This window comes from Jaculus jaculus, chromosome 2 (genome assembly GCF_020740685.1).
Source record: "Jaculus jaculus isolate mJacJac1 chromosome 2, mJacJac1.mat.Y.cur, whole genome shotgun sequence".
In the NCBI taxonomy this organism is placed as follows: Eukaryota; Metazoa; Chordata; class Mammalia; order Rodentia; family Dipodidae; genus Jaculus; species Jaculus jaculus.
This window is the reverse complement of record NC_059103.1, coordinates 106,657,595-106,673,211: the sequence shown is the minus strand read 5'-3', so window position 1 is coordinate 106,673,211 and position 15,617 is coordinate 106,657,595. Positions and strand designations below refer to the sequence as shown.

General features: G+C 37.8%; 1 protein-coding gene across 1 annotated transcript in view; it reads right to left on the bottom strand.

The window, feature by feature from the left end:
• Positions 1 to 15,617, bottom strand: part of Stpg2 (sperm tail PG-rich repeat containing 2) — a 447,430-nt gene that overhangs the window by 190,957 nt on the left and 240,856 nt on the right. The window contains exon 10 of the mRNA XM_004661543.2: positions 6,928 to 7,020. Coding sequence (XP_004661600.2) covers positions 6,928 to 7,020 — 93 coding nt within the window. The remainder of the gene's footprint in view (positions 1 to 6,927; positions 7,021 to 15,617) is intronic.

The window sequence follows — 15,617 nt, the reverse complement described above, 5'->3', positions numbered from 1 at the left end:
AAAGTATGCTACTCTCTTAGCTTCAACCTCAGAATTCACAAATCATATTTCTGCTTTGCTGAATGGCCCTTTGTTGGACTTGGCCAACAAGAGATGCTAGGCTCATGGAGTGAAGGGACACCTTTCTATCTCTTTCTTCATTCCTGAAGCAGTAACCACCCTTGCATAATTGTAATTTTTTACATCCTCCTTCTTTTCTTTCTAATGCCATTATATACCCTCTCAAACTCTTTAACTTGAGTACTGATTATTTCTCTTTTTCTGTCCTTTTCCTCAAATCTCTGGACTGCTTTCTTTCTTCTCTTAAACTATGCCTGAAATGGCATAAATTACATAAAATAATTTTTCTACCAAGCTCATTTTAACTATATAAATATGATACTTTCAACATTTGCTCACATGTTCTTCAGTTGATTATATTAAGAGTTTCTTCATTGCTGGTTATTTTGAAAAGAGATGTGAATTCTTAGATGTTTAAGTATACCAAAATAACTTTTATTCCTCATGAATATGCTCTTTTTAAATAAGGAAATTAAACATATGAAGTCAATTTCTAAATGTCATGGTTCATTAGTCATATATTTTTATAAAGAAGTTTTAATGGTATCAATACTATTGTATACCAAAGGACAAGGTGGCAGACATAGTTATTTTGGCATCAAGGATATTAAATGATGAAGCTATAGGGTTCAACTAGTCATCTGGAAAACATTTTTAGCATGCTGTCCCTTCAGCTACCACAGGTCTATAAACAATGACTTATCCTTGGAAGATGAAGATGAAGATGGATGCCATAAATGCAACATAATTTAATATGATGCAGAATATATAATATTTTGTTGTTCATCTTAAATTAGTATGATATCTGGGACTGTAGAGACAGCTTAGCAGTTAAGGCACTTGCCTGCAAAGCCAAAGGACCTAGGTTCAATTCCTCAGGACCCACATGAGCCAGCTGCACAAGGTGGTGCATGCATCTGGAGTTTATTTGCATCAGCTGGAGACCCTGGTGTGCCCATTCTGTCTCTATCTTCCCCCACTTCTCTACCTCAAATAAATAAATAAAAATAAAATATATTTTTTTAAAAATTAGCATGACATCTTCAAAATTAGGACTCATTCCCAAAACATGAAAAAGCAAAAAGAAGTATCCACCAAAGAATTTATAAATGTATTTTTTTCACAGATGCATTATTTATATCTGAGATTTATGTAGGAGAAAAGAAAGATTACTAGAATTATTAGTTTTGGCCACTAATCTCGAACTGAAGAATTCTAGTATATTTGCTATATATCTAACTATTGATGGACAATAGCATCTAATTCAGAATGAACCTGTTAGAATGTGTTCTATCAGTCAGGCTGTGAGTAAAGCTATAGTTCATGAAATCAGAGGTAGTATCTAACTGTTAGCCAAGCTCTGGGTTGAGAATGTTTAAATATGAACTTTTGGAAATTCGGAAACCATTTTTAACTCTTGTTACAAAATGACCCTCAAGAAAGGCTTCCATAAACTGAACATGTTTTCTTCCCATACCTTTCTCCTTTTATTTTATATCTTTCCTTACCAAAAAGACAAAGGAGCAATTTCACTTATAAGAAACTGTGAAAATAGATAGTGCCACATTTCAGAGTCCATTCTCTATTTTTATTATGGAATGATAAAAATGAATAATAGACCTGAGATTGACAGTTTGGGATCATTATCCTATCATTTATTATGTTTATAGCTAACTTACTTACAGCCTACTGTGAGTTCCAGTAATGTGTTACATATAAGAATACATTTAACTTTTATTATGTGACTTTTTGAAGTTGCTTAAACTCATGTTACTAGAAAGTGGGGCTGAGATTAGAAAAACATACTGATTGAACAAGCTTTTGCCCACAGAATGTTTTGATTTTTGTTATGCCATGTATATGATTGAACAAAGCACTTTAATATATGTAATTTGTCGGTCAGAATGACAAAAGCCCAGAGAGATTCATCAGACACTTAAAATGTGAAGGGCCAGGTATACAGCCATAGGCATCAAGGTGATTATATTGAAGGAAAACACTACTTATGTTGTTATGAAACCTTATAAATAGTAGTGAAGGCCAAACAAAACTATGTACTGGGTCTACTCACCTCCCCTATGTTTTATTTGGCAATCAATGCTTTTTAAAAAATTGAACTCTGGGCTCAAGAGATGGCTCAGTTGGTCAGGCACTTGCCACACAAGTATGAATACCTACGTTTGGATCCCCAGAGCCCACACAAAGCTGTACACTGTAGTGGGTATCTATTAATCCCAGCATTCCTAAAATGAGAAGGGAAGCAGAGACAAGAGAATCCCCTGTAAACTCACAAGCTAGTTACCTTGACAAATGAAGCAGTGAACAATAAGATACCCTGCTTCAAATGAGATAGAGAGTTAAAAGTTGTCCTCTGACTAAACCTATGCTGTGGGATTCATATACCTACATTCATACACACAAATGCATGTGCACACGTGCGCAAACACACATCATATACACACACTCACAAATCTAAGAATATTTTATTATGTACATGTACACATTTTACATATGGTAATGTAGATATAAAAACTATTATTGATGCTCATAGTCATAAATTTTAACAATCATACTGATGCTATTCATAATATCTAACAATTTAAAATTAAATTGTGCTTTTACATTTTCCTTACATTTGTAACTGTATTATAACAGTTTATCAGGTGATAAAAGTACAATTCAAAGTGTTCACAAAGTAAATCTGGTAAATTCTAAGTTGTTAAATTTTAGAAAATACTGGTACTATTTCTGTGGTATGAGTTGATACCAGTTGTCATTACCCAAATAATGGCTCTTTCTGAACCATGAATTGATTTAAGAAAGTACACCAAACCCTATCAGTGCCTTCTCTACTAAATTAACAGTCACTACTTAACTTTCAGTCTTTCAATACCTATACTTCAATACTATCATACCTAATATTAAATACCCTGTTTCTGTTAAACAACCACAATTGAGAAAATACTGACATCCTTTATAATGCTATATAATAATTTTTGCATTCACACATCCAGTATTTAAAATCACAAAAATCATATACCACACTGAAGTATTTATTGCAATAAAGGCTAATTTTTCAAACCTGAGGAGAATGACATTAAAAAACATTCCTAGGTGAGCATTTTTAGGGGCTGGGGAAATGGCTCAGTTAGTAAGGTACCTGCTTTACACCCTGAGTTGTGTGTCTAACACCTACATAAAAAGCTAACCATACATGTCTGTAATCCCAGCAGTAGGATGACAGGGACAACAGAATGCCTGGGACTCACAGGCCTATAGTCTGACCTAATCAGTGAGTGCCAGGTTCAGTGAGAGACTTGGTCTCAAAAACAAATAAGGTGAGAAGTGATTAGGAAGACATCTGATGTTGATCTCTGTCCTCCACATTTATACACATGTACACAGATACACAACACACACATATACATGCAAGAGAAAAAAAAAGACTTTTTATTATTGAATTGTCTCAGTTTGATGTCTGGCTCTGCTATTTAAACTTTTTAGGTCAGTTTTCTTATTTTTAAAGATGACATAATTATAGTATTTAATTTAGTAATTGTGCATTTTAAATATACTATAACATCAGTTGGGGTCTAAATAAGCATGGCTCTTATATGCATTAATTAAATTAATGGGCTGGAGTGATGCATAGCAGTTAATGTGTTTGACTGCAAAGTCTAACAATTGAGGTTCAACTCTCCAGTGTCCATGTAAAGCCAGATGCACAGAATGGCACATGCATATGGAGTTTATCTGCATTGGCTGGAGGCCCTGGTGCACTGTTGCAGTCAGGTTTGCATTGCTGGCAGAAATCATCCAACCAAGAGCAGCTTTGGGGAAAAAAAATGGTTTATTTTGGCTTACAGACTCAAGGGGAAGCTCCATGATGGCAGGGGAAAATGATGGCATGAACAGAGGGTGGATATCACCCCCTGGCCAAAATAAGGTGTACAATACCAACAGCAGAGTGTGCTACACACTGGCTAGAACACCCATAAGCCTGCCCCCATCAATACACTGCCTTCAGGAGGCATTGATTTTTAAATCTCCATCAGCTGGGAACTTATCATTCAGAACACATAAATTTATGAGGGACACCTGAATCAAACCACCACTTGCACTCATTCATTCTCTCTCTCTCTCTCTCTCTCTCTCTCTCTCTCTCTCTCTCTCTCTCTCTCTCTCTCTCCCCCTCTCCCTCTCCCTCTCTCTCTCTCTCTCAGCATGTATGAATCTGTCTCTCTCTGCTTGAAAATAAATAAATAAGTAAAATTGTTTTGAAAAATTAATTCCAACTAGTGTTTTGACAGATAGGTGTTCCATGTTTTTAATAACTCACTTCACTCAATAAATTAAATATATTCTCAAGGGAAGTTCTACTATCATAGATTCAAAACCATAGGATTCCAGGCTGTAATCTTGCTTCAAATCCTCACATGGGTAGGAAGGTTAGATTTATTTGCACTTCACTCTGAACCTGCATAGGTTCCCTTCAGAGGTTTAATGTATTAATGAATCGCTCTGAGACTTCTTACCAGGAGAGAATCTTTGGCTGTTCTTTATTCCAAGGAGATTTCTGAGCTCATAAAAATTAAAACCAAAGGTCTTCTGGCTAAACCATTCCACACCCCTTTTGAACTCACCCTGTAGCCACTGTGCTCCTTTCATTTTAGCTCTAGAAAATTGACATGAATATTTTGGGTTTTGTTTTTAATAAATTTAATATAGTTTTTTTATAGTGAAAATGTTCAAGTAATATTGAATGGAAAAGCAAAGAATAAAAAAGTTGCAAAAATCACCAAGGGTTGCTTATGAGTTTTTCCTCTCCACATCAACAATATCTCTGATTATCATTAGAAGACAGGAAGACATAGGAACTTAACAGCTGGTTCCAAGGCTATAGTGGCTCCAGTGTAAAATTTACCTCTTAGCCTCATGTGTTTGAAAGTTCAGTTCCCAGCTGGTAAAGCTTTTCGGACGGTTGTGGAGCTTTGGGGTGGTGAAGCCTTATTGGAGGAAAAGTTTCACTAGGTGTATGCCTTGAGAGTTTTACAATCCATCCCCACTTTTTCCTGCACTCAGCACACTTTCTTCCTGCTGATATGAAGACGTGACACCCAGCTGTCTACTCCTGCTACAGGACCCCATCATGATGAAACTAACCCTCAAAACCAAAAGCATACCCTTTCCTTCCAAAATTTGCTTCTGGTTGCATGATTGGTCCCAGAAATAAGAAGGTAAACTGAGGTATGTCCCAGCTTAACCTAATCCAATCAGAGAAAAGTATTCTTTTCTCAGATATAGTATCTGATTCACAGGTGATATGATATGAACCATCCAGAATGAATATAGAACCTTTTCTGTGACTGGTAGGACACAGGTGCTCTTATCAGTTGTTCAGTGGGCTTTTTACCCAGAACTTTTGTTATTTTCAGAGAAGAATTCCATTAAGTTACCAATGCATATTACCATAAATACATATTAAATTACTTCAGTACAAGTTTTACTTATATATATATATATATATATATATATATATATATATATATATATATATGTATATATATATGTATATATATATATATATGCTTAATAAATATACTTAATAAATAAAAATCAAGTTAAGCACAGTCTAAATAGTAAATTATGCCTCCTTTGAATTCATCATGGCTCTATTCTGAGAAATACTTCCTTTTAACAGTAATTGGATTTTTAAAGTGTTTTATTTGTCTGTTCTTCATATTTATCATTATACTTTTATTATAAGAACTAGCAATAATTGATCAGGTTTTGTGCTTTTGGGGGGTTGGGTTTTTTTGGGGGGGGATTTTAAAGGTAGGGTATCATTCTATCACAGGCTAACCTGGAATTTACTACATAGTTTCAGGGTGGCCTTGAGCTCATGGTGATCATCTTACCTCTGCCGCCCAAGTGCTGAGATTAAAGGCATGTGCCACCACGCCCAGCTATCATGGTCTGATTTCTACAGAAATTTATTTCAGTAGTAACTTGTACACACAGGTATGTGTGACAGTTATCTTAGTTTGTTTTGGGTACTATAATGAAATATTATAAACTAAGTCAGTTACAAACAAAAGAATTACAGTTCTCAAAGTACTGGAGACTAAAACATCAAAGATCAAGGCACAAGAGGGTATGGACTTGCTTTGTTACAGATGGCACCTTTTCCTTGGCTCCTCACATGCTGGAAAGAACAAAAAACTACTGCCCTCATGATTTAATCACCTCCCAGAAATTCTCATCTTCTAACACTATCTAACACACTATCATTTTGGAGGTCAGGATGTTAACATACAAATTTTGGGAAGGCACAGTCAAACTGTAGTAACACTATCACTGGATCAAACTTCTAACCGTTAAATGTTACTTTGGGAGGATCCTTTTTTAATTCAACTTCAATAGAATAGTAAACTGATCATTTAAAAGTTTAATTTGCTTAACATTTCAATTTACTTAATACTAGCTATTTACAAAAAAATAGTAAATGATTTAGACACTTCATGTCAACATATTTTAAAGCACAGTTTAACAGGACTGAAAAAAATAACTGAGGAGTCTTAGATTTTTTAAAAAAAAACTTAAACTGAAAATGGAATATTATGAGTAACCTAAAATCTTAATTAAGCCTTCTATTTCAAATTCACTATAGTACTTTCACATATACCCTAGGAAAAAAATGTTACAACTTCACAAGTGAAGTTCTAGGTAATATTCTTTGGTACAATATTAGTTCAAGAAGTTTATTCAACCTAAAACTATGGAAGTTTCAGGTCATAATAAAAATCTACAGTGAACAATCCTGTTTTTCCTACACAACAAATAATTTGATTATAGAAGTCATCTTACCATATCTCGTTTTTTACTCATTCTTTCTGTTCTTGACAAGAAAGCAGCATTTTTGTTAGTCAAGTTAGGCAGTTTATCAGGAGTTTTATCAACCTGTCAATTCCAAAAGAAAAAAGAAGCACATTGAAAAAATGGATTAAAATGAGTATAATAAGCATTTAATCAATTGATATATTTAATACTATAAACAGTAAGCTTGCAAAAAAGATTAACAACCTGGTCCTACCAATAATGACAGACATTCATTCAAAATTAAAATGTTTATCAAAAATACAGAAGCAGGACTGGAGAGATGGCTTAGCGGTTAAGCACTTGCCTGTGAAGCCTAAGGACCCCGGTTTGAGGCTCAGTTCCTCAGGTCCCACGTTAGCCAGATGTACAAGGGGGGGGCACGCGTCTGGAGTTCGTTTGCAGAAGCTGGAAGCTCTGGCGCGCCCATTCTCTCTCTCTCCCTCTATCTGTCTTTCTCTCTGTGTCTGTCGCTCTCAAATAAATAAATAAATAAAAATTTAAAAATAAAAATAAATACAGAAGCAGAAATCTGTAATCATTGAGATATTACAATGGAAATAGAATCAATTATATGAACCTCTAGATCTAACTAAGTATGATCATCAATAAGTACTACATAAATATATTTAGGGTTTTTTTTTTTAACCGAAACTTGAATGTCACATTCAGGAATCAATTGTTTTTCAATTTCATAGCCAGCATGTTGTGGTTTCTTTTCTTTTCTTTCTTCCTTTTTTAAAAAAATATTTTATTATTTATTTATTTATTTATTTATTCATTTGACAGATAAAGAGGGAGAGAGAATGAGAAAATGGGCATGTCAAGGCCTGTAGCCACTGCAAATGAACTCCAGATGTATGTGCCTTCTTGTGCACCTGACTAATATGTGTCCTGAGGAGTATAGCCCAGGCTGACCTGGAATTTACTATCACTGGACGTGAAGCAAACTATCAAAGAACCAGTAATTGTATCAATAAAATTGAACAGAATCCTCTCCCAGAACATTCATCTTTTGACAGTAGTATGAACTTGAATAAAACATTATAACCCTCCAAAGAGACACGAATAAATTGAAGATAAATCAAGAAGTATAAGACCTCAACAACCAGCTGATTGAGCTTAATGAAGACTTGATCAAATGCAAGAATAAACTACAGGAAGCATCAACAAAACCAAAACTCGAAGTGAAATCATACCTCAAAAAAGAGGTGGACATGACACAAAATAACACAAAAGAAAAAAATCAAATAGAAATTATGAATATCTCTCTAGAACCACTCACCAACAGAGTTACTCATGTGAGAGAAAGAACCTCTGATCTGGAAGATAGGAAAAAAGAAATTGATCCAAAAGAAATTGAAACCAAAAACTTTGTTAAGTTCAAAAAAATTTTTAAAAATCAAGTGAAAAGAATAAGAGGGGACTGTGGGACACCCTAAACCGACCAAGCATCCAAATCATGGATATACCAGAAGGAGAAGAAATCCAGACCAGAGACATAAATAACATATTCAACAAAATTATCGAAGAAAATTATTGAAATCTTGCAAAAGAGAGGCCCATCCAGACATAGGAATCCCACAGAACACAATACAGACTGGACAAAAGAAAAAACTCTCCAAGACACATCATAGTTAAAACTCTTAACAACAAAAACAAAGAGAGAGAGTTAAAAGCAGCAAAACAGAAGCAAATCACAACATACAAAGGTAACCCCATCAGAATTACATCAGATTTATCACTGGAAATTCTGAAAGCCAGAAGGGCATGGAATAGGACACTTCAAAGTCTGAAAAACTATGGATTCCAACTCAAGCTAATTTACCCAGCAAAAGTATCCCTCATAATAGATGGTAAAAGAAAAACTTTCCATTTAAAAAAGTCAACTCTATGATTATATGAACACAAAGCTAAACCTACAGAGAATACTTGAGGGAATACTCCATACAGAACAGTCAAAAAAAATCAATCTCAACACCCAACAGGAAGAAGATCACAATAACCAAAATATACCAGGCTCAAAATAGTACATAATCCAGGAAAGCACAAAACCCCATAAAACATCTCATCATGGCAGGGATTAGTTCAAACTTAACAATAACCACCTTAAACATTAATGGTTTTAACTCACCCATCAAAAGAAACAGGTAATCAGGATGGATCAAAAAACTGAACCTTTCTATCTTCTGTGTTCAAGAAACCAACCTCACCACTAAAGATAGATATCTCCTCAGGGTGAAATGTTAGAAAATGATATTCCAAGCAAATGGAAATAAAAATCAAGCAGGTATTGCTATATTAATACCTGATAAAATAGACTTCAAAACAAAAGTAATCAAAAAGAACAAAAGAAGGCCACTCTTACTCATAAAGGGAATGATCCAACAGGAGCATATCTCAATCAAAATATTTATGCACCAAACACAGGGGCACCACAGTATATATAAAACAAAATCTACTTGACAATAAAACAGAAATAGCCACCAACACCATCATAGTCAGAGATTTCAATACTCCACTATCATCAATACACAGAACATCCAAACAGAAACTCAATGGGGAAATAAAAGAGCTCAACAACACCATAGATCAACTAAACCCAATGTACATCTACAGAACTTTCCACCCCAACTCTATTGAATACACATCCTTCTCAGCAGCCCATGGAACCTTCTCCAAAATTGACCATATATTAGGCCATAAAGCATGCCTTCATAAAGTCAGGAAAACTGAAGCAATTTCCTGCATCATGTTAGATCACAATGCTTTAAAGCTAGTGATTAACAACAAGAGACATATCCAGAATTCCACCATCTCCTGGACACTAAACACCACACTTTTAAACAGCAAATGGATCAGGGAGGAAATTGTAAAATCCCTAGAATTAAACGATAATGAAAACACAATTTACCAAAACTTATGGGACACAATGAAGGCAGTCATAAGGGGAAAATTCAAAGCCCTAAATGCCTTCATTACAAAGACAGAGAGATCCCAAATCAATAACTTGACTGTCCACCTAAAGGTGCTAGAAAAACAAGAAGTATCCAACCCAAACAGCTCCAGATGGAAAGAAATAATCAAGATTAGATCAGAAATTAATGAATTAGAAACTAAGAAAACAATTTTAAAAAGCAATGAAACAAAGATCTGGTTCTTTGAAAAAATAAACAAGATTGAAAACCCCTGGCCAAATTGATCCCTTGTCTCTGATTATGCAGAACAGTTTGAGAAAATTTGGTTTCAGTTCTTCTTCTTCATCTTTTTTTTTCCAAGGTAGGGTCTTACTCTACCTCAAGCTGATGACCTGGAATTCACTATAGAGTCTCAGGTGGCCTCAAACCCATGGTGATCCTCCTACCTCTGCCTCCTGAATGCTTGCATTAAAGGTGTGTGCCACCATGCCTGGATTTTTTTAAGTTCTTCTATGAAGGTTTGATAGAATTCACCTGAGAAGCCATCTAATCCTGGACTTTTCTTTTTGTGGAGGTTTGTGATTACCTTTTCAATCTCCATGAATGTGATAAATTTGTTTAGGAGATTAATCTATTCTGAGTTTAATTTTGCTTGGTGATTTGTGTCTAGGAATTCATCCATTACTTGCAGATTATTTAATTTTGTGGAATACAGGTTTTAGAAGTATACCCTGATGGTTATTCCAACTTAATTGATGTCTGTTGTGATCTCTCCTTTTTCATTTCTGATTGTGTTAATTTGAGACTTCTCTTTGTTTCAATTTTTAAAAGTTATTTGCTTATTTGAAAGAGAGAGAGAGAAAAAAGAGGGTTAGGGAGAGAGAGAGAATGGGCATGCTAGGGCTTCGAGCCATTGCAACCAAACTTCAGAAACATGTGCCACTGCCACCTTGTGCATCTGGCATACCTGATACCTGGGGAATCAAACTTGGATTTTTTGGCTTTGTAGGAAAATGCCTGAACTACCATGCCATCCCTCCAGACCATCGAAACTGCTTATGCCACGGCCAGTAAATGCACTTAGGGTGGCTGCTGAATTCTTAAACTTGTGGACAGGCTTGTGTCAGGCCCATTAGGGAATCGCCCATGTCAGTTCCCTGGCCAGGAACATTGCCCTCTGGTCTTGTCATTCCTATTCTTTCCTTTCTATCATGGGACAGACCCTAAGTAAACAGGAACTCTTCATCCAGGAACTTAAAAACTCCCTCAAGACTCATGGGGCAAGAGGTAAGAAAAAAGATCTTGTTCACTTTTTCCTCTTCTTAGAAGATTTATGTCCATGGTTTCCCCAGGAAGGTACCGTTGATGAAAAAAGATGGGGGAGAATGGGAGATTTTTTAAAAGACTGCTATAGGACTTTTGGACCTGAAAAGGTCCAGGTTCAGATCTTCTCATATTGGAACTTAATAAATGATGTACTCTAGGTGCACCAGTGCCAACCAGACATTTCAAAAGTTGTTAGGGATGGAGAATTCTTTCTTAAAAATAACATTAAACCTAGCTAGACCCCTCCCATTCATGAACTACCTTCCAACCATCAGGATCCCTGTGCGGCAGCTACTGCTGCTTCTGTGGCTCCCTCCCCGAGCTGCCCTGCCCTCCAGGCAGGCACCGCAATGGCTCTCAAGCAAAGGCACTGGGCGGGACAAATGATTCCCCTTTGCAGTGCCCCTCTGTCATTATTCCTATTCCCAAGTATGACCCACCTGCCCCTAAATCCATTTATCCTATTCTCTGCAAATCTGCAGTTACCCCTCCCCCTAATATCCCACTTTCCACAGATGAGGAATCAGAGCTCAAGGGAGAGGCTGCCAGGTATCACAACCCTGACTGGCCACCTCCCACAGCCCCAACAGCAGACCCTCCACCTTATCTTCACAAGCCTAAGCCATGTCACTTCTGTGCCCCTATAACTCTCAATTGTGATTTAGAAACAGTCACTCGACAGGCGACCTGCCAACTTTCCTGGGAAGCCCAATCACTAAAAACTCTCCTTGCAGTTAAAAAAGAAAAAGCCTCTTTGCTTAAACAACTCCATGATTTAGATGTAGAAATCCATTCTCCCTCTCCTGCCCCCATACAACACATCAAAGCTAAAATCAAACAACCCAAGACTGTTCATGCATTTCCTATAACATGTGCCCAAGTGAAAGCAGGAGCAAATTCTTTAACCCGTTCACCACCTGAGTCAAGTGGGGCAGAAACAAATTCAGGGGAGGAGGGCTCTGAAGGAGATAAGCACACTAAACAACCTACTGATTCAGATGGTGATAGCAAGCCAGGCAGGAACAAAAGTATTGTTATTAAGCCCCAGAAGTATCACCATTTAAAATTTAAACATATCAAGGAAATAAAAAGTGCTGTTTCCTCTTATGGACCTACTGCTCCCTTTACCATGTCCCTACTAGAGGCCCTTAGTGACAATTGGCTTTCAGTAAATGATTGGAAAATGCTTGCCAAAGTCATCCTGATACAAGGAGATTTCCTCCTCTGACAGGCTGATTATACTGAAAGATGTTGAGATGCTGCCCACCACAATGCATTCATTGGATCCTCTTCTTTTTTTTTTTTTTAATTTTTATTTATTTATTTGAGAGCAACAGACACAGAGAGAAAGACAGATAGAGGGAGAGAGAGAATGGGCGCGCCAGGGCTTCCAGCCACTGCAAACGAACTCCAGACACGTGCACCCACTTGTGCATCTGGCTAACGTGGGACCTGGGGAACCGAGCCTCGAACCGGGGTCCTTAGGCTTCACAGGCAAGCGCTTAACTGCTAAGCCATCTCTCCAGCCCATTGGATCCTCTTCTATGTCCTGGACACTAGATAAACTTTTGGGCAATGCCCCTTATGATACTAATCAGGACCAGGCAAAATTCTCCCCTGGGTTACTCTCACAAATCCAACATGCTGCCCTTAAGGCTTGGCAAAATCTTCCATCTAAAGGATCAGCTGTAACTTCCTTGGCTAAAGTTTGTCAGGGAACTAATGAGCCTTACATTGATTTACTTGGTTACCTCACTGAGGCTGCAGAACAGCTTATGGGAAGGTAAGAAACAGATAATGAATTCATACAACATCTCGCCTTTGAGAATGCCAATTCAGCCTGCTGGGCAGCCATCTTCCCCTTCCACCATGATAAAAGTATCTCTGATTTTATCCAATTATGTGCCAATGTGGACCCTGCCTCTTGCAGAATTGGGCTATCCATAGGAGCCACCCTAAAGGAATTTACACAGGGAAATAAAAATAAAGCTTGCTTTAATTGTAAAATGCCAGGTCATTTTTCCAGAGAATGTACAGCCCCTAAGGCTGCACACCCACCTCCTTCCTCCCTCTGTCCACGTTGTAAGCGTGGCAAACATTGGGCCTCTGAGTGCCATTCTAAAATGGATATCCAGGGAAACCCCTTTCCACAAAAACAGGGAAACTTGACACAGAGCCTACCCCAGGGCCCCAGAATGGTCCGTGGACAGAACAATGGGGCTATCAGTTTTGTCCCCCAGTCTACTCAAAATGTAACATCTCTGCCCTTTCCCAGGCAACCTCTGACAGTGTAGGACTGAACCTCTGTTCCACCTCTAGAACAATACTAACACCAGAGGTGGGGACTCAGGTCCTTGCCACAGGAGTTTTTGGTCCCTTGGCAAAAAACTCTTTTGGTCTTATCTTGGGACATGCCAGTTCAACCATTCAGGGCCTCACCATTTCTCCAGAAGTCATTGATAATGACTATACTGGGGAGATTAAACTCATGGCTTCCACCCTTTAGGGACCTATTACCATACTTCCTGACCAATGGATTGCTCAGTTAATACTATTGTCCCTCAATTTTAACGCACTCTGGCAGAAACAAAAGAGAGGCCCCTATGGGTGTGGGTCATCAGACATTTCCTGGGCAAAAGAGGTCACTCAAGCAAGGCCCCTTCTTAAATAGAAGCTAAAAGGACAAACCTTTGAAGGTCTTATAGACACTGGTGCCAGTGCCCCAATTATTTCCTGTAAAAATTGGCCTTCATCTTGGCCTCTCACCACTTCCATAACTCATCTCAAAGGAATTGGACTGGCCTCTAACCCCTTACAAAGTTCTGAAGTTATTCAGTGGGAGGACGAAGAGGGCAATCAAGGCACCATCCAACCTTATGTGGTCCCAGTCCTGCCCATTAATCTCTGGGGCCAAGACATCCTCTCTCAAATGAAACTCATTATGTGCAGCCCTGATGAGTTGGTAGCTCACCAAATGCTTAATCAAGGCTTCTGCCTGGGACAAGGATTGGGCAGACATTCTCAAGGAGCAAAGAGCCAATCCCAGTTACTATAAAGACTAATCATGCTGTAATAGGCTATGAAAATTTATCTTAATTGCTGTTGACATGCCTGTACCCCATGCAGATAAAATATCTTGGAAAACCACAAAACCTGTGTGGGTTGATCAATGGCCCTTAACTTCTGAAAAATTAGCTGCAGCCACGATGTTAGTGCAGGAACAACTTGCTGCAGGCCATATTGAACCTACCACCGTTCCTTGGAATAATCTTATCTTTGTTATAAAGAAAAATTCTGGAAAATGGAGATTGCTCCAGGACCTTAGAGAAATTAATAAGGCCATGGTACCTATGGGAGCCCTACAACCAGGTCTCCCCACTCCAGTGGTAATTCCTGCAGGATATTGTAAAATCATCATTGACCTAAAAGATTGCTTTTTTACAATTCCCTTTCACCCTGAGGATTATCAGAATTTTGCATTTACTTTGCCTGTGGTAAATTTTAGAGGCCCTATGCCAAGATTCCAATGGAAAGTCTTCCCCCAGGGATGGCCAATAGCCCAAGTTATAGATCCATTTAGACATAGATGGCCTTCCTTGTATATCATTCATTATATGGATGACATTCTCCTGGCCGGACCTGATCCCACTGAACTCCTTACTTGCTCTCAAGAGCTTTCTGGGGCCCTTACCAGAGCTGGTCTCCAGATAGCTCCTGAAAAAATTCAATTAAAACCCCCTTACTTATTCTTAGGCTTTGAACTTTTTCATAACAAAATTCTTTCACAAAAAATTCAACTTAGAATTGATCATCTAAAAACTTTAAATGATTTTCAAAAACTCATTGGAGATATCAATTGTCTCAGGCCTTATCTTAAGCTAACTACTGGAGAGCTTAAACCCTTGTTTGACATCCTCAAAGGAGACACAGACCCTGTCTCCAGCCACTCATTAATGCCCCTGCTCTAGAGGCTCTGAAGATAGTAGAGGCCACAATTCTGAGCCAAAGGGTCACTTTTATCTCTTATAAGAAGCCTCTTCTCCTGGTAATTTGTGCCACTGACTTTACACCCACTGGGGTGTTCTGGCAGGAGGAGCCCCTCTTCTGGGTCCATTTACCCACTTCACCACCCAAAGTCCTTACCCCTTACACCTCATGGGTGGCAGAATTAATAAAAATTGGACTTGACCAAAGTAGAAAAATATTTGGAAAGGACCCTGATAAAATCATTCTACCATACTCCACTACCCAAATCCAATGGTTAATACAAAATGATGATGATTGGGCAATATCTTGCACCTCTTTTCAGTGATCCCTTGATAACCACTACCCTGCTAACAAGCTTCTCCATTCTCTGAGAATTCAGCCATTTGTTTTTCCTACATTGACCTCTCCCCGACCCCTTCCTCACATTCCCTTAGTTTTCACTGATGGCTC